General features: G+C 44.8%; 2 protein-coding genes across 2 annotated transcripts; one reads left to right on the top strand and one right to left on the bottom strand.

The window, feature by feature from the left end:
* On the top strand, nt 715-4865 carry FICD (FIC domain containing). The gene is made up of 3 exons (XM_021412528.1): nt 715-874; nt 1117-1458; nt 2257-4865. Exons 1-3 carry the CDS (start codon nt 790-792, stop codon nt 3330-3332), a joined length of 1503 nt encoding a protein of 500 aa, XP_021268203.1. The 5' UTR covers nt 715-789; the 3' UTR covers nt 3333-4865.
* On the bottom strand, nt 5310-20139 carry SART3 (squamous cell carcinoma antigen recognized by T-cells 3). The gene is made up of 19 exons (XM_021412526.1): nt 19832-20139; nt 18291-18417; nt 17167-17271; nt 16712-16896; nt 15712-15817; nt 14818-14942; nt 14461-14616; nt 14225-14363; nt 13768-13875; nt 13265-13342; nt 13117-13175; nt 12276-12385; nt 11838-11950; nt 11434-11510; nt 10859-11030; nt 9678-10126; nt 9085-9237; nt 7325-7512; nt 5310-6702 (listed from the first exon to the last, which is right to left on the bottom strand). Exons 1-19 carry the CDS (start codon nt 20003-20005, stop codon nt 6522-6524), a joined length of 2805 nt encoding a protein of 934 aa, XP_021268201.1. The 5' UTR covers nt 20006-20139; the 3' UTR covers nt 5310-6521.

The raw sequence follows: 20186 nt of genomic DNA on the forward strand, positions 1-20186 counted from the left end.
CTGTCACACCTTTCTCTTGAAGGGCTGGCATAGTAATAGTATTAGTATTACTGAAATAGTAATTATCCCCCACATTTATCCTCCAGCACTAACAGGCTGCAGTGGCTGGAGAACACAGCAGTTGTGCTGCAGGGGTTGCCCCGGGCTCCATTTGCTTCTGAGGGTCTCAAAGCTGAGGTGCTGTCGGTCTCTTTGTAGGAATGCTGGCTGAAACAAAATCATCAAGCTGCTTCTGTCAATCCCGGTAAAAAAACAACACTTCAAAGAGCACCGAGAGGGCGGTTTCTGCCTTTCTGAAAGCAAGGAAATGCAGCCTGCCTGGGGCAACCTGCGTGTAGCACAGCCCAGCTCCTGCTCTGAGCTGCTGCCCCGCCGCAGGGCAGGCCGCAGCAGGCAAGCAGGCGGCATTCCCCAGCCCCACAGGCCCAGCACCCTCCCCAAAGCACGAGGAACCTCGGAGTGACGACCAGGATGCGGCCCAGAGCCCGAGGAGGGCAGGGGACGCCCCGCTCCATCCAGACTGCAGCTGTTGCCTAGCAACACTAGAGGTAACTCTTAAATTACAGCAGTCCCGCCCCTTGTCCAATGCCCTCTTTTCATTGGGCAGATAACTTAAGATTGATGTGAGCTCTGCCCAATCATTACCCTCCACGAGCCTCTCCCGTCCTGTAGGCGTGACGCTACCCGGAAGACGCCGCAGGAAGAGGTGCGTCGGAAGTGGGCGGAACGCGGTGGACAAGGAACGGCCGTAAGCACCAATAAGAAGCGAGAAGCGGCGCGGCTCATCCAATGGTAGAGCCCGGAGGGCGGGGACGCGAGGAGGCGGGGCTACCGGGCTGGAGCCGGCAACAGGAGGCTGAGGGAGGCGGTAAAGGTGGGTAGGGGGCAGCGGGAGGGAAAATGGGGGCTGAAGGAAGAGTAGGGTCTGGGGCTGCGAGGAGGTGGGGATGGGGCCTGAGGGCAGGTCGAGGCCTGGGGGAGATGGGCCCTGAGGGGAGGCCGAGGGCTGGGGCTAAAGAGAAATGGGGCCTGAGGGGAGGCCAGGGCCCTGGGGGGATGAGGAGGAGGGAAGGTGCCTGCCCTGTGGGTTCTGGCTTCAGCTGTTCCTTTTTGCAGGCAGAAGCAGTACAAAGGGAGATGTCCCTCGCGTCCCCACTGGAAGCAGGATGAATCTCATGTCTATGGCGACAGAGCCCGAGCTGAAATGGGTAGCCCTGTGGGTCCGCGTCAGGTGGGCAGCCGTGCTCGTGCTGCTGCTGGGCTCCCTCCTGCTGCTGCTGCTGCCGCTGCCCGCTGTGGAGGAGAAGTGCCATGCGGTGCTCAGGGGGCTCTCCTTCCTGAGAAGTAAGCTAGGCACCGGCTACACGGGCGTCACCAGGTACACGGGGCAAAGCACGGGGCTGAGCGTCACCTCACAGGGGCTGGAGCTGCTGGTGCTGAAGGGCAAGGCCTCCCCAGGTGAGTGTGTACCCTGCTGCTGCATGATTCTGTGATTCTAACCAGCTGTGTCTGGGGGATCCGCACCCCCTTGGCCTGAGCATCCCCTTGTATCTCCAATGGCAGTGAACTCTCACTACCCCACTCTGAGCTGTAAATTACCAAGAGGTCACCCTTGCCATTGCCAGGCAGCAGCCAGGCTGCATTCCATGGCTGGGTGCTGTGCTGTTGGTTTCTGCAGTGCTGTGTCATCTCAGCTTTTCCAGGTACTTTGTGTGGTGGTGAGCTCTGATGAGCTAACTGGAATACTGGCAACAACAGGCTGCAGTTACTGGCTTTAGTGGACAGGACATTCATTTGGAAAACATTCAGAGGAATCATTATGATTCCAGCAGGGTATCATTGTTCACATTACAACTATTATTGCTGGGAAGATGAAAAACCTGTGCTATTAGGAGCTGTGGAGTCTGCTCACAGCAAGGGAACTGGCATTACAGCCATCAGAACGTACTCACAGCCCTGTGTCCTCCCACAAGCAACAGCCTGGTAGCCAAAGCAAGCTCTGCTAGGATCAGGGTGGCTGCACCTGCACTTGCTGCTTGCAGGCCCTGCCTGGCCCCAGTTCCTGCCAGGAGCAGCTCTGCTGACAGGTGCTCAGCCTGTGAGCGTGGCCAAAAGCCCTCGTGGCGGGAGTACATGCTCTCTGCTACAGGTCTTACAGACAACCTTTATTTAATTTCATATCAGAGAAGAGTGATAAGTCTCCAGAAGCTGTCGGTAGAATCTTGCGATCTAACTGCTCTTATTGTTGCGTTTCAGAAGTGAAATTAGAAGCCAAAGCAGCTCTGAACCAAGCCCTTGAAATGAAGCGCCAAGGAAAGCGAGAAAAAGCGCACAAACTCTTTATATACGCCCTCAAAATGGACCCTGATTATGTGGATGCCCTGAATGAATTTGGCATTTTTTCTGAAGAGGAAAAAGACATTCTTCAAGCAGACTATTTGTACTCCAAAGCTTTAACCCTTTCTCCCTGCAACGAGAAGGCTTTGATCAATCGGGACCGGACACTGCCTTTAGTTGAAGAAATAGATCAGAGGTATTTTAGCATTATTGACAGCAAGGTTAAAAAAGTGATGGCGATCCCCAAAGGCAATTCTGCCCTGCGCCGAGTGATGGAGGAGTCCTACTATCACCACATCTACCACACGGTTGCTATTGAAGGGAACACTCTGACGCTGTCAGAAATACGACACATCATCGAGACCAGATATGCTGTTCCTGGAAAAAGTTTGGTGGAGCAGAATGAGGTGATCGGCATGCACGCAGCTCTGAAATACGTCAATACCACGCTGGTATCGCGGATAGGCTCTGTTACCATTACTGATATCCTGGAGATACATCGGAGAGTGCTGGGCTACGCTGACCCTGTGGAGGCGGGGCGGTTCAGGACTACCCAGGTGTTTGTAGGGCATCACATACCCCCACACCCCCAGGACGTTGGGAAACAGATGCAGGAGTTTGTGCAGTGGATTAACTCTGAAGATGCCATGAGTTTGCACCCCGTGGAGTTCGCTGCGTTAGCCCACTACAAGTTGGTTTACGTCCATCCTTTTGTAGATGGCAACGGGAGGACCTCACGTCTGCTAATGAACCTCATCCTGATGCAGGCAGGCTACCCACCCATCACCATCCGCAAGGAGCAACGGGCGGAGTATTATCACGTCTTGGAAGTGGCCAACGAGGGCGATGTGAGGCCTTTCATACGCTTCATAGCTAAGTGTACCGAGACGACGCTGGACATGTTGCTCATCGCCACCACGGAGTACTCTGTGGGGTTACCTGAAGCTGATGGCAGCAGTGCTGGATGCAAACAAACTATCCCTGTCAAGACTTGAAGGTTCCAGACATGGAGAAGGCAGGGAACACATGGGTGAACAGGAAGCCGTGCTGCTCAGTACTTCTGCTGGGAAGTGACTTGAGAGGAGGTGTCACTCTTTAGCATTTCACTTATTTAAAGTCTCTTACGTTTGATTAAATTAATATAATTTATTTATATACATTATGCCAAGCTGAACTGTTGATGTTGATTGTGCGCTGTAACTTGCCTGTGCTACAGTAAGAGGTGGGGTAAAATATCAGAGGGGCTAAACAAAATGAAGTAGAAAAGATTTTCTCCATAAAATTAAGCATTGAGAAGCTGCTTCCATCACAGCCCTTCACCAAGTCAATCAACAGCCTTGTCTTACCTTGTCATGGAGCTGCCAGGTGGGACAAAGCCTCAATGAAGTTGTTGCTTTCATACTGTCCCTTCACTCTTCCTCAAAACCCAAAGCCCTGGCAGTAATAGCATGCTCCCAGCTGCATCGAGCTTTCATCTTCACTGTGACGCATTCAACCAGAAAAGATGAGGAAGAAGGATGACATTTCTCCCCTCCTATTTCTGCTTTAAGTAGCACTTTGCATATTTACTTTCAGTTGCCTTTCCTAGGGTAAGGTATGTGCAACAAATGGGAAGTGTTTGGTTTATGATTACAAACCACGTGACAGGAACAAGACAAGGAACGCTCTTGCTATGCTTTCAGCAGGATGATTTTCTGCTGAGACCCTGCTTCAGATCCCCCCTCTCAGCAGGCAGGTCCCCTGGGAAACTGCAGCTGGCTGCAGGTTTCTGTTCAGGGTTTTGAAAAGAGCTTGCTCCTGCAAAGCTGCAGGCAGAAAAGGTCATTATGCATAACCACGAGACTGCCTTTATCTGCTGTGCTGTTTGGTAAGAATTCATAGAGTGAGTTTGCCAAAAACTTAAGTTTCCTTCATCTACACAAGAGACCTTTTTTCTTAATAGGTTTATTAACTACCAGGTCATGTTATTCCTGTGATAAATGCATAAAGAACCACCCCAGGCCTCTCCCTGCTACAGTGTGAGTTTGCCTAGCACCTAGAAGCTGCTGCCCAATTCAAAGTGCTTTTAAGGTAAAAGCATTTGCAGTTTAACACTGAGGGGAGTTGCTCCCTACACCTCACCTGGCAGTTGTGTGACTGCATAACTCCAGGTGTCATAGATCCCAACACCTTCAAGTTCAGAAAGACGTGGAAGGAATGGATTCAGGTACTGTCCTGTCCCAGGCCTGTTTTTCTCCCCTCTAGCTCTCTTACCTGCAAGGTAGTAGGAATGATGCATTTTATACAGCAAACAGACAAGAAGACAAGACTGGGAGTTACCTATACACTGTAGCACCAGCCTGTCCTTATGTATTGATTACTGCTGACAGGGAAAGTGAACAAGTGTTCTATTTTTACAAAGCATGCTTATTTTTGTAGTGCCACGTGAGTATAAAAGTATTCTGCACTTTAGAGCTCTGGAAAAAAAAAAGTTCATTTTAATAACAGATGAATAAAGTATTTTAATATTAAAGTCTGCAGTAAAATCAGAACTGCTCACAGCTCAGTTCCTGGAGTAGCAAGTTATTACAGGAGGGGACATCCTGGCACCCTGAACAGTGTGCAGCTGTACTGCAGCGGGGGGCTCCGAAACAGCAAGTCCAACGTTAGCAGCCAAAGGAAACTTAATTAATCACTCCTGCTTTGTGCCTGCCTGACATCGGGGTGAGGTAAGCATCTGGATATACCAGCCCCTCAAATTAAAGCTGTGTATTAGACTGCTATTAGAATGTGACTAAGCAGATTGTGGTCTCGTGTCGCTGCTTCATGCTGGATGGTCAGCCCAAGCTCGCAGCACAGAAGCAGATGCACACTGTACTACAAACAAGCTCCACGAGAGGATTCAGGCCCTTGCTCTGTTACCCACACAACTATTTTACACAGCAAAAACCTACAAAGCAAACAAAGTAAAGCCAAGTCAAAGAAGCACAGAATGTAAGCACTGAAAATAGTGTTTATTTGCAGCAGTGCTTATGTTGTACAAGTGAACTCGGTGCTGCTCTCCCCCTCACATTCAAACCCCACACGTGCTGACTTCCAGTTAGCAGCAGTTTTAGATAAGCAGTAATATTTCTATCCAAGATCATGTACCAGTTATTTTCAAGTCTGAGGTGATTACTGAAGTGGTTTCAAGATACTCATACTAAATGGAATGAACTACTTAAAGGTATGCAAGTGACACTGTATCTCAGCGCACCTGAGAGGTGAGGTACATCAGTATTAACTAGCTGCCATAGGATAAGTGCAATTCCAACACCCACATTTCAACAAAAGCAACGGTATTTATAGAAAACCTTTGAGAACTTGAGTTTAATAAACTGAGAAACTTCAACGTGCACTTCACATTTGTACAAAACCATACAGAAACCACCTGCAAAAGATAGATGAACTAGCTAGCAAAAAAAAAACAAACAAAAAAATGGTCCTCAGCAAGAGCATGTACAGCTTTCATGGGGAAAAAAAGACCAGGTCTACGTATTATCTCATGACACTTAAAAATAATCTGAATGTCTTATACAAATACACAATATAAAAAACGGGTCAACTGGAACAGAACGTTAACTGAATACATATATATGTATATTTGTGTATATACATATACACAGAAATGTATAGAAACTCTCCCAGTACTAAAATAGGCCATTGTGGTGAAGTTACTAGCATTTGCCATCTAACTCTTAATGGAAGGAGATCAATGTGTGAGCATGTTTCGGTGTAAAATGGGTCTGTTGTCAGAGAGAATGACTGCAATCACAATCTGAGCTTCTGACCAGTGGATCTCGACCAGGTTAGCCCTAGGCCTTCACATTGCATCTCATTCATTAATGAAAGAGAAATGTCTGTAAAGTATTCAGAAAACGGTGTGGCATCCAACCTGTACAGGAAATGCTTCCCCCCTCGTTACCCTCAATATGAGGAATCACATAACGCCATTTTACCAGAACATAGTATAACTCTTTGCTCTTAAAAAACAGAGGAAAATGGATTTGTTCCATCCTACACTGATCTTAATGAATGCAGTAGTCCAGAACAGTATTTACAAGTGATTGTGACTGGCGTTCTCTCCTTGCTAGCATAAGGACACAACATGGCTTCCATAAAGGCATTTCACATTTTACCAGCTCAGCTGATTGCAGGCTATTTGCTCACTTGTTCAGTAGCATCTTGGCAAAATCAGCGTTGGACATCTTTTTAGGCTCCTCAGTGGGTTCAGATGACGTTGCTGGTGAATTCTGGACCATCCCATTCTCAGCCTTAGCCACAGGATTACTCTGGCGCTGCAATGCTCGAGGCATCATCGAAAGCTGTGTCCTTCCCTTCCCTCGCCTGGAAAGCCAAAAAAAAAATAGCATTTAAAAACATCCTAATGCTCTGTGAACACCCTGTTTTAGCCTAGTGAAACAGAAGGAGCTTTGTTTGCTACAAGGAACACCCCTTAAATATTATTCTTGCCGTTTGTTTCAGTAGTAAGTAGTGCAAAGCTTTCAGTAGACGCCCTTTGAAACAGCATTCCTAAGTCCTGACACAAAAAACTGCCTGGCAGTTCCCAGAAACTGAAGCTCAGTGTTTTATCTACAGGGCATATACGCTGCAACAGCCATTGTAAGCAGCAAGAGCACTTGGGAGGAAGAAAGAGCAGCCTCAGTGCTCACTGTGAACAGTCAGCTCTTTGGAACAAGAGGCTGTGGAAGTTAAAAGGCCTCAGGTATGACCATCAGACCACAGGATGTCCAGCACAGACTCTTGGTCACTACAGACCTATTTCTATTGCTAACATAAAGAAGAAAAGTCTGCTTTTCCTCGTCAATCAATTTTTTTTAGTATTATTATTTAGTACCTTTTAGATGTTCCCTCCCATTCTAGAGGGAATTCCTACGTTTTTGCCTACAAAGAAACCCAACGTTTGCTTTCTAAGCACCGCCAAGCTGTCTCCCTTGCCAACACTCACGCTCCATAAATCTGTCGTGGCACTGCAAACTGGGAGGCTCTGCCTGCCTCGGCCTTGTCTGGCAGCTTTCGGAGAGGTGGGTTACTGATTGCCACCTTGATGACGTGTTCCTTAATGGTCAGGCCATCCATTTTCAGCACGGCCTGCGAGGCCTGGGCTTCATTTTCATATTCCACGTAGGCCAGGCCCTAAATAAGGAAAGAGGTAACCTACGTTAGTTTGAGTGCTTCGTTCTCTGCGTGAGAGCTGGAATGGAAAACACCATACAGAAAATGGAACTAAACACGGCCACAAGTCCCAGTATTCTTTAAGACTAACTAAAGAGAAGTTCTTACCTATGCAAATGTACAACCTGCATTCATTCTTCATGTCTAATTTGAGGAAAAGGTATTTAAAAACAAGATCCCAATAAAATATAATGAAGTACTACCTCAGCAGCAAGGCTTCACTTCTAAAAATATATTATACATATATCCAGGATAGATCTGGACAGATTTGGATTCATAGGGGGGAAAAAGATACATAAATCTATGCAGTTAGAACAGAAAGATGCACAAAAACTCTTCTGTGATTTTCCACTCCACTACAGCTTGCGTCTATAGAAGCAAGCCCACTAATATAGGGCCACCTTAGTTTCATGAGGAGTTAAAACCCACCCCGAGCAGCTCTAACAACACAAAGGCACTGCCTTTAAGAGACTGGAATCGCTGCCTCCAGAACAGAGACTGATGACAAAAGCCTTCTTTGCAGGAAATGAATCCGTGTCAGTTTCACAAGGTAACAGCTGCTAACCACCTGCTGCTGGTACACCTTGAGTAATGGGGTCTTATTTCCAGCAGAGCAAAGGAGAAGGCCTCCCCTTGGCATCTGCTGGGAGGCATCACCTCCCAGTTCTCTTACTGCTATTCTTAAGTGCCACTCAAGCCCTTAAGCTGTGTTTTTGGATTATCCAGCTTCACAGGTCTGGAAATAACATCAGGTTTCATACAGCATTCAGTTCTAGTGTATTTATTTGTGGTTTAAATAAAATCTTGACTCTCACAGCAGAGAACATGGACTACACAAGGCTTGGGACAGCAAAAGAGCATTCTTTAGAAGATATGCACGCAACAGGAACTGTACTTAAATATTAACAGGAGTTAAAAGTCCATTTAAAAACACATACACATCACCACCAGGATGACACCTGTTGGAACTGCCTGACATCCACACAGGGCAGAGCCTTCAGGTGGAGTTTTGGCAGAACAGCCACTGGTTTAGTTCTTATTTAACAAACATCCATTTATTCCAGCATGGAAATAACACCTGTCAGAGAGGTGTCTCATTTCTCACTGGCAAATCTATTACTGCAGCAGTGCTCTGAACAATAGCATGAAGAAACTGAAGACAGAGGAGGAAGGGAATCAGTTATACCAGGTGAACCCTATCCAGTCAGTTATTTTAGAAAGAAACATTCCCTGCAGGCTTACTAATGCCTCTTTTTCACTGAACTCAAAATGCTGTAGGTAACTTTCCCTCCTCCCCACTTTTATCACACACTTTTCTTAAGCAAATGAATAAGCATTTCAGAAAAATTCCTCTTTCTCCTCTTTTTCTTATTTGGTGGCATAAAACCACACTGGGTGGTGCAAAGGTTGACAACAGTAACTATTCAAGGCACTTGCATTAAGCTGTAAGACCTACTTTTTGTATCCACGTCTTATGAAGAGTTTCTTTTTGAAGGATTTCATTGAAATGAAGAATGCATTAACGATGCCTACCTTGGGTTTTCCAGCACGGTTGGTGACCAGCCTAATGTCTTTCACATTCCCATGGGCTTTACATATATCTTCTAGCTCTTCCTTAGTGCAGGAAAATGGCAAACCAGATATAAACAGTTTGTGTTTCTCCAGTGTGGTACTATACCTGAACACCTGAAGAAATTAAAAGGCTGTTACTTCTCAAATCAGTTAGAAACAAAGGGAATTTCAACCTACTATAAAATACTCAAGTGTTTGGGGTTACGTTTCTGTGATTAAAAATAACAACAACCCATTAAAGCCATGAGCAGCATCTTGACAGATTGCCAGTGATGCTCACTTAGGAAGCTGGGTACATCACACCATTAACAAGGTGCTCAGATTATTAAAAGATTCACAAGAATCTGCCAACATTAATCCTAGTTTATGGCAAAGTCACACAGAATCCAAGAACTCCTAGAAAATGCTGAGACATTACCATTCCAAATTAATACAAGATGAACTTGTTCGATGCAAGAACTCTGGAAGCAGAATGCCTTGCTAGCTTTCCAATGCAGGCCCACTGTTCAATTTATTCCTTATTACAACACCCTATTGAAAGAATGAAAGTTTACCTTAAAGTCTGGATTCTTGTTCTTGTCAACACAAGGAGAAACAAACATGGGTCTTCCCTCCACAACTTTACGGTCCAGCCCAAGAGCTTGCAGAGCAGACTTCTCGTCCTTGAATTCTACATAGCAGTAGCCCCTGAAAGTCCCCTTGTTGCTGAATACTGGACGGATTTGTGCTACCTCCCCACAGCTCTCAAAGAGCTCTTTCAGTTTCACTTCAGGATCTGTCATGTTGTAGGAAAGGTTGCTGACAAAGACGGTAATGCTGTCTTTACTGCTGTCATGCAAAACTTTGGGGATGTCTTTTCGGCTGGTGGATGGCTTTTCCTTCTGGTTTGTGGGATGATCTGGTTTCTCAGGTCCACTTCTTCCAAACAGCCCAGTTTCTAACTCCATATCTTCTTCAAGAAGCAAACCATCACCATCTCCCTTATGTCTCTTGCTGGGCTGCTCTGCAGGTGAATGAAATCGAAAGCCTTACAAGAAAAGTTACACCATTTCATTCCCCACTCAAATTAGCTTGTCCTCCCTTACCAGTATGGAATCTGGAAATAGCAAACTTGAATGAAATCAAGACAATGACAGGTCCCACAGACAAAATAGAAACCTCCCTCTGGTTCTTATTAATAGCTGATTACTTGACCAAGACAGCAAGGACTTAAATGGAAGCACCAATGATATTTTTTCTATTTTCCCATCAGTTACAACTACTGACTCATGATCTCCTTGTCTAAGAGGATCTTTATTTAAAAAAAAAAAATATATATATATATATATATAAAACCCTAGTAACAGCAATCTTAAATCTTGTTACCACCATTCAAGAGACTGCTACACTACTGAGCAACCCAATTTAGATCGATGACTCTGCATCATTTGACGAGTTGAATAATTAAAAAAAAGAAAAAAACAACCCAACACTGTTTACCTGAAATAAGAAAAATCTGTAAAATCTGTAGTAGTTTTTTTTAAACATACCCTTCTGGCCAAAAGACATTTGATCTTAATCTCATTTCATGACACAATGAAAATTTCCTTGGAAAAAAAGAGACCCTGAAAAGACAACAGCTCTAAGGGCAGTGATGGCACTTTCCCCATCTGGCTTTAACTGCAGGCAGACACCTGGTAACCCCTGTTGGCAGAAGACTGACATGCCCTTTTTTTCTTTTCTTTTTTTTTTTTACCTTCTTCCTCTTCTTGTCCCCATTCACCCTCATCATCATCGTCTGCTTTGCGCTTTTCTCCAACCCTATTTTTTTTAGCCTTTTTGGAAGCTTTCTTTTCCGCTCGAGATTGCTTTCGTTGCTCAGCTTTTTCCTCCTCCTGCCTTGCCAGGGCAGCTTCTTTCTCAGCAGCCTAAGAACAAGCAAGATTCCTTTTAGGTGACTGCAGATTGCAGAGCATTCTCATACACTGTTTTTTCTATGTTTTTTTTTTTTCCCCTGTTACTGAACTTGGAGGGTTTTCTCCTAAGCTACATTACACAAACTAATAGGATCAGCATTTAAAGCACATCTCAATTATTTGCTCTTATAGCTTTTCTGGAGCGCTCACGTTATTCTTGCACTCATCCAGGTGCCAAAAGGTGAAAGAGAAAAAAGCATCAAAAAGAAGTTAAACACACTTTTAAATTAAAATCAATAGTTCAGAAGCTTTAAGACAGTTTGGGCTTATCTACATGAACCAACGATAGAAATCTGACATTCACAGTTGATCAGTATTTCCCATAAACTGCTTATGTAGTTCACAAAGTTCTGACCTTTGCTCTCTGTTCATTAACTCGAGCTAATCTGTTTTCTGTTTTTTGAACAGCTGCATCCCAGTCTTCCAATGTTCCTAAAGGATTAAAAAAAAAAAAAAAAAGCCTTGTATTTAGCCTTCCCATAATTTGGAACCACAATTCTAGAAAAATAAGAATCGCTGAGTTCACAGAACTCTTATATTGCCATTACACGTGACAATTCTAAATATAAATGACAGCCTTCAAAGAAAACAAAATCCCATCATAGCAGAAACATCTCATTTATCATACAGTGCTTCAGAAATGCATGGAAAAATCCAACCAATTTCACCTGGCTCTAAATCAGTCCAGAGAAGGGGAAAAAGTTCACTGTCACCGTGCACTAACTAGACTGTAAAATGAAGCAACGTGCAGTTTGTTACCTTCTATCCTTTCCAGCGTGAGCAGCACCTCGCAGACATGCTCTGGATAGTCACTTGTGCACTGCACTGCTCGATGCAAGGCCTTCCTGCAGTGCTGGGTGTCACCATGAGCTCTACAGTACAGGAGACAGGGCAGTAAGGAGCCAATCCTGCACATGGTGACTGCAAAGCAGGACTGTTAACTATGTTCCATGTAAATCCTTCCCCACCATCCCCATCTAGCCCATGCTACGCTTTGTTGCTGCAGTGTTTTTAAAATATACTCCGTAGACCTTCTCTGACAACCTCAAAATCATATCATAAACCCTCATGAAGTATACCCATGCTGAGCATATCAGCCTTATCTTAAACAGATGAGGAATTTTTTTTTTTAAATTTAAAAATATAATACACATAAAACACACACACAAACATTCTTCCATCCAGCCAAGCTCTCACCTTTCCAGGTTATAATATTCCAGCCACATGTTAGCATATTTGGCATTCCCTTTAGTCATAATGTTGTCCCAGAGCTCTCTGGCCTTCTGCATGTTGTTACATAAGCGGGCCTGAAAAGCAGTACTCAACTCATTCAGTACAGATTAGGATTATTTGTGCAACACCACATCCCTCCCTGCCATCCCCATCGTCTCCCCATCTGCTAAACAACAAAGAACCTCCCCCCAAAAAAACTCCAAAAAACCCACAAACATGAAAACTCAGCCTACCTAATATGCACACAAGTCCAGCAAACAGAAGTGAACACCTAATGTCATTCTACCACTGAATAACACCTCCTGTGCCCACCTATCAGTCTCAGTTTTTTTCATTTTGGTCATCACAAAGCATTGGATATAATTGTTTCTGAACTTTTCCTCCTGTCTTTATTCATTACTGTACCTATCACAGCACACTGATACCAGTACTAGTTTGAAACTAGCTCCTGTAGGCAGCATTAATTAGGGAGAATAAAAGGCAATTTTCAGACTTAAGTATTCAGCTCCATGTCACCATGGCTAGCCAGCTCACCATGTTACTCCCATGTCTGTACTGCAGTGCAGTCACAGCAGCAAAGACATTGTAAAGCCCCAATGACTCTTCTAACATACTACTGTCCCCTCCAGGATGTCTTGCCTCAAGCCTGAGGCTACGTTATGTGCAGGAATGGAAGAAAGATTTACTCACAGAAGTTACAGAGACATAATGACAAAGTACAAGAAGATTGCCTCCAATAGCTGGAATGCTTAAAAAGAAATTCCCTCTGGTCTAGCAATTAAAATAGAACGGATAAAAGCATCACCTCAACCCTTGCCCAGTTCTGCATGATGGTACAGGATGGATCTCCACTTTCACTGAAGCCTGGGAAGAAAAATAAATACTGTTTGTGGATGGCTCTTGAAGAAGTTATTCTGAACAAAGCAGGCAAGACATTGGATGATTTAACTTACGCTCTTCTACTTCCTGTTTCAAATACTCCACAGCACGTGCAAATGCAGATCGCAGCTCTTCTAGTTCTTTACTTGAGTCTTTAGAGAAGAGGAAGAAATGCCTTAGAATTATAATTTTCCTTTCTTATCCCCTAAAGCCTTTTCACTAACACCCTTGGATTATTTTACTTCAGCAGGAAATGAAACAGACACAATTTACTGCTTCAGTAAAACTCACTACACGCAAACTAAAAAAAAAACCAACAAAAGTAACATAAACAACAGCAAAGCCCATCAAGGAGGTAAAGTATGAATGAGGGCAATTTTGTGACAACACAATATTTATTCAGCAAGGAGCTGCTCTAAAATAATTGATATTTTATAGACGCTAACGAGGGGAGAAAGTATTTTTTGTGAGATATATGAAATCTTGTGGCTTTTCTGTATGTTTGTTTTTAATAGAAGTTCTGTGTGTCTCAAAGAGTGGCAGTAAACAAATGTATATTCAGACATATTGTATATACCTTGTGTAAAATCCACCCTTCTTCTTAGGTAATCAAGATATGCCTGCCAGATTTCTACATAGTCTGTTGCCTGAATAAAGCCAGCATTCAGAGCCTTTTCAAACATGTCTGAAAGAAATGGAGGAAAAAAAACCACACAAACATGAATTTGCTTTTCAGTTATATTTCAAAGAATAAGACAAAGAAAATACAAGAAGTCCAGCATATAGTAAATTGGTTAAGAAATTCAATGTAAAGCCAGTTTAATTCAGCAGTGTTCAAGCAAAGCTGAAATGGAGTGCTTGCTCAAAAGCGAAGCTGCTCAACCAAAACAGTTGTGCCTTAGAAGCACACTACTGTAAATTTCATCAGCTTTAAGACTGCTGCAGAAGGGTCACAACAAATTCTACAGGTCATTCAGAGCGCAGCAAGCAGTTGTGTACAGTAAAGAAATTTTGTTGAGATCATCTTTCCTTACCAGAAATAATGCAGTGATCAACTCCATGCCTCTCCATTGCCAGAAGATACTGAATCCAGAGCCCAACTGTCCAGGGGCAGTTCCTGACAGCACGGTCATGAGCAGACAAAACCAGTTCTTTCACTTTCAGCTGCCGGTCCTGAAATAATCACACACCAATGGTTTAAGCTCCTATCAGCCAAAAAGCCCAGCCAAGAGAAACACCAGCCTTTTTTTTTTTTCCCCTCCTTCCTTACCAAGTACTGATTGTAGCGTGCCCAAAGGTCTGGTACAAGGCAGTTCTCAGCCAAAGCCCTCTCGTAGATCAACTGAATGCGAGCTGGATCGCCAGCTTTCATTTCAAAATCAATGTAAGCTTGATATTCTGCTAGCTTCGGGGTTTCAGCACCCAGCTATAGGATATGAAAAATAAAAATCTTCTAGACAAAGCACGATATGAACCATTCAACTGACTCAGTAGATCCTGCGCAACATTTCAAACCTGAGCTTAGCTTCTAAACATCAACAGCTCCATCAGTTTTAGTGCTGGGAACTAGACTCCAGCTTTTGATTTAACTCTTATTTTTAAAGGAATGTATAAGTAACAGCATTACCAGTGCCTCTTCGTATGGTTTACACTTCTCCAGTTGCTGCAGAGCTTTTTTGTAGTTCTTTATTGTTGTTTCTGGTATTGGATCTTCAGACCATTCCTCATATTCAGCATATGAAGCCTCCATATCTGTTAAAACAGAAATGAAGAAGTTCCATCACTAATGAAATAAATGATCAGAATTCAACCTCTGCTTGATTCTAATGCATTCATATTTCTGTTTATAGTTTCGTAGCTTAACTGTCACACTACCACATGATTAAAGGGTTCAGACACTTTAGCTTACATGTGTAACTTGAACAAAAACTTAGGACAAGTTGTTTAAAAGCTAACAATTTTTCTTTACAAAACCAAAGTTGCACGCTTTTCCCAGGGCTTTAAAGAAGAAACCAATCCAGATTCTTTCAATAGGCAAATTTTGAGAAGTTTGAGACCTGCACCTAACTCTCTCCTCTAAGCAGATAAATAATCAAGAAAAGGGACTTGAGAAGTTTAAAGTATGAAACTGATATGGGAGGGCTATCAAGCCAGCTGTCAGCATGTATCATTTACCTATCAGCCAACGAGCTTACACACTGAGCTTCTCAGCTGAATACCTAGGCTCCTAAGGGTCATGCTTTGTGCTAATTACTTGTACTTTAAACAGCCTAAATGACCTCAAATTACACATCAAGAAAACCAATAAACCAAGTTTCAATGACTAAGAGCATTTCCGAACAAACAGGAAATGTACATCAGTCAGGGGGCCCCAAAAACAGGCAAACATAACCGATGAATGAATACTCAAATGCCACAGCTGCAATTTGTGTGGTTCTACCGAAAGAATAATCACCATGAATACCTACTTTGCTGTAATACAGTTCATCCATGCCACCTCCCCAAGCCCACAGGCTCTCACCTAACAGCGGGATCCCCAGCTGGCGCCTGAACAGCGTGTGGATCCTCTCAAGCTGGCTGCAGAGCATCTGCTGCTGCTCAGGAGACGGAACGCTGCCAGGAGCTGGCTGCAAACAAAAGGATTGAAATTTAATCAGCTCCCTCAAGCCTGAGCTGATGAACAACGAGGGGGTATTGTTTATGAGTTGGGGATCTGGGCTCCAAATGACTACTACACGATCCTTGAAGAACGTACGTGGCCAGCTTCCATTTCACGTGGCTGCTGTGAAAGCTAAAACTTGGAAACTGCTAGAGTCAGAAGCTGATGAATGTACAAAGCATTCCCCGGTGAAAGCAGACACATTGGGAAATGATAACCTAGAGAACAACAAACAGGCCAATTCACAAACCCACTGGGCTGCCAGATAGGTTTTCAATAAATCCCTGGTCTTGCAGAGATGATTTAAAACTTCCAGATTCCTTTCTGTTTACAAGCAGAAGAGTACTCTCCCATTACTCTTCTGCTTGGTCATTTCATTACTGATTAACTTCCACATCTTATGTAGCAAGCTACAAGGAAATAGAAATATTCACATTCTGGCCATCTCACAAAGTTTTTTGTTTCAAAAAGGGTGAAACAGTGAATAAATTCAATGCTGAGGTGCAAGGCAGCCTTGAAATGCAAACATGATTGATTATGGGCAAAAGCATTCACTGGAAAGAATAATGATGCTTAATAACTACACTACTTATTCTTGTCAGTTCAAGCCAAAGAAGCAGAGAAGTTTTGCTCCTGGATATGAGATTTTTACAATCTTATTTTAAACACAGCACCGCTCTCACACCAAGTAAACACACAGAATATTTTTCCCAGACTAAACATTTTCTACAGCCAAAAAGAAACAACCGAGTGACACCACAGCCTCTTTTCTCCAAGGAGGCTGACGATGGGGCAGCACAAGGTGACTTCAGAAGCTGCACCACAACTTCTTAGTGGCAGCAGCCCACCAGACCGGCCTCACCTGGGCTGTTTCCAGGATGGCATTCTCAAACTCGCGGTACGCTTCCCACAGAGCTGTTCCTTTTGTCACGTGCAGCCCAACCGCCGTTAACGCTCTCTCAAATACCGAGCGTACTTTCTCAATTCCTCCTTCCTGACCAATACCACCGATTGAATACTGGGCATATTCCAGCCAAATTTCAGGACCTAAACAAAGTTATGAGAAACAAATGAGCTGATGTCCTCCAAAATAAAAAGGCATCTCAAATACCTATCAAAGACATAATCATTTTCTTTGCCATTCAGTGCAGTACGCCTTTAAATGGTCTTTAACTCCTGTGCTTCAGAAAAAAATAACATTCCATTCCAGTATTTTTGATTCAATTTCTGCATTAAAACATAATGAAGAAACTTTCCTCAAAAAAGAAAATCATAACCCGAAGGCAGCACATTTTATAGCACACATGAAAAACTTACAGATGTAGTCTTTCACGGCTCTCTCAAACAGCTCATAAACTTTCTCTCGCTCTGAGATTTCAGAAGCCATTTTTATCTCATCCTTCAACCAGTCCAGCCAAATTTCTGAAACCAAGAAGTTTACAAGTCACCAATGCTCAGGAAAAAAAAAAGACAAAAAACACTTTCAATTTTCTTTTCACATTTTCGTTGAGTTTTTAATAATAGGCTTAAAAATGGGGACAGAGACAATGGGAAGAAAAGAGCAATTTTAGTCCCCATGTTTACTCACAATTAATTTATATTAAAAGCTTGGTACTGATCTCTCTAACCTAGTTCCAAGCAAGCACACTTCTGTTTAAAGAGAGATGAAGTTGTGAGCAGCAATTTGTCAGCACCTCACATGGAGGATGCGTGTGCACCAGCAACCAAAGAGGCATCAAGAGGCACAGCTTTCCCTCTATTTTACAAGAAACAGTAAATGGCTTTAGAGGCTGCAAGTTCCCACATGCCTAAGAGGAAACCTTCAATTGCCAAGGCTGACAGTCCACTGCCAGAACAGCCCCTGCAGTATTGACATTTTTACTGTTAATCATGAATAAAAATTAACGCCTCCTTCAGGGGCTACCTAAACCTTGCACCAACACGGTATTTCGTGCTGCTTGCCTGGGAAATTTCACTTTTGGCAGCAGTGTGTCTGGGCTCTGAGTCACACCCACTAAGTGACTGGAGCCATTTCAGTGCTGCCATCCCACAGCTGCACGTTACCAGCCCTACAGCAAAGGTAGCATAAGCAAACCCACACCTGCCCCGACCTACTGCAGCATCTGAGCACCTACAAATGCCCCCTCCCACCACTTTCACCCTTTAGCAGCACCCTCAGGAAGAAGGCAGAGGGCAGGGCAGCACAGATGCAAGCAGCAAGAACTCAAATTTCTGTAAGACTCACTGCCCTGCACGTGCCAAAGCCCAAGCTTAACGCTGGCTATTTACACTAGTTGCATTCAGAGCTTCAATCTGATCTTTTAGGGTGGAACAAAGTGGCTGAGATCTGGCACAAAGACATTATTTCACTACTGAAATAATTTTATTTCACACTGCTGATGCTTAATCAGTATCAGCTGCAAGGAGAAGCAGCTCTGTACCTTCAGTAAGTGGGAAGAGTTCACTCATCTTCTGCCGAGCTCTTCTGAGCTTCACCAGCTCTCCCTCCTGGCGGAGCAGCTTTATCAGATCCAAGTGGCAGTTGTAGTCAAAAGCATTGATAGAAAGCTTTAAAAAAATAAGTAAAGTTTTCAAAGGCATGCAAAAGTCAGAAAACATTTAGCAGAGTAGAACTTTACACTCTCTTTTGCGGCATGCAGATCTCCTTACCAGTTCATAGCATCACTAAGGCTGGGAAAGATCAGCATCACCACTAAACTCAATCCTAACTCACTCCCACTGTGCCCAAGTGTCACATCTCCACGGTTCTTGAACACCACCAGGGACAGTGACCTCAACACCTCCCTGGGCAGCCTGTCCCAGTGCCTGACTGCTCTTTCGGAGAAGCAATCTTTCCTAATACCCAAACAGAACCTCCCCTGGCACAACTTAAGGCCTTCACCTCTTGTCCCATCACTGTTACCTGGGAGAAGAGGCCAACCCCCAGCGCCCTACAGCCTCTTATCAGGGAGCCGTGGAGACCTGTCAGGTTTCCTCTGAGCCTCCCCTGCTCCAGACTAAGTAATCCCAGATCTCTCAGCCTCTCCTCATAGAACTTGTACTCCAGATCCTTCACAGCTCTGCTGCCCTTCTCTGGGCACGCTCCAGAGCCCTGATGTCTTTCTTGTAGTGAGTGGCCCAGAACAGAACACAGCACTTGAGGTAAGACCTCACCAGGACCAAGTACAAAGGGATGATCACCTCCCTGTTCAGTTACACAGACTCACAGAATTGAAGGGGTCGGAAAGGACCTCTGAGGATCCCTCAGTCCAACCCCCTCACAGCAGGTTCCTGACAGCAGGTCGCACAAAAAAGCATCCAGATCTATTTTGAGCATCTCCAGAGAAAGAGACTCCACCATCTCCCTGGGCAGCTCGTGCCAGGGCTTCGTCAACTTCACGGTGAAGAAGTTTTTCCTTATGTTCAGATGGAACTTCCTGGGTTTCAGTTTGCATCCGCTGCCCCTTGTCCTGTCACTGGGCACGGCTGAGAAGAGCCTGGCCCCATTCTCCTGACTCCCACCCTTCAGACACTGACAAGCACTGCTTCCTCAGCCCTCCCTTCTGCAGGAAGGACACCCCAGGGCTCATCAGAGAGATGCTCCAGGCCCTGATCACCTCCGCAGCCCTCCACTGGGCCTTCTCTAGAACATCCCTTCTACCAAAACCGAGCTTAAAAGTTCTGCTGAAAACTGAACCCACAGCCCCAAGGCCCAAGAACCACCAGGTACAGACACAGCGCCGAGTAACAACCAGAAAGCCCTCCTCAGCAAACGCGTTTTAATTCGTTCAAAATCAAGAAAGATATCGCTGAGTTTTTCCAACGTGTAAGAGCTGCTCACTGAGATTCTCTCGCTCTCAAGCGAGGGATGAATAGCGAATTAAAAGGGACAGCTCACACTGCAGACGCCCAAAGGTGACCCCGTCGCCTCTGGAGGCGTTTCAGGGGTTCACGACCAAAGCAGGGCACGGCCGGGCCCCACCTGCTCCTCCAGCCGCTGGATCTCCGCCTCGTTCTCCTTCTCCTCATCCTCGCCGTCGCCCGACGAATCCGAGTCGCCCTCGTCCTCCGAATCGCCCCCCGACTCTGGGTCGCCCTCTGCCATGCGCTTCTCCTCCTCCGCTGCCGCCGCCGCCTCAGCTCCCGCCGCCGCCATCTTGTGCAGCTCGCCTCGCAGCCGGCCGCGCTCCGCCAGCCGCCAGGGTTGTCCACAGCGCGCCTGTTCCAATACTGTACACTCTTCCCAGGCAAGCGCAGGGAGGGGAAGGACGAGCAACCCTCCCGAAAAAACTCCGCGCTTCTTCGCACGCCGCAGCCACAAAGAGCCGAGCAGCTCC

The sequence above is a fragment of the Numida meleagris genome, chromosome 14, assembly GCF_002078875.1.
Source record: "Numida meleagris isolate 19003 breed g44 Domestic line chromosome 14, NumMel1.0, whole genome shotgun sequence".
NCBI lineage: Eukaryota > Metazoa > Chordata > Aves > Galliformes > Numididae > Numida > Numida meleagris.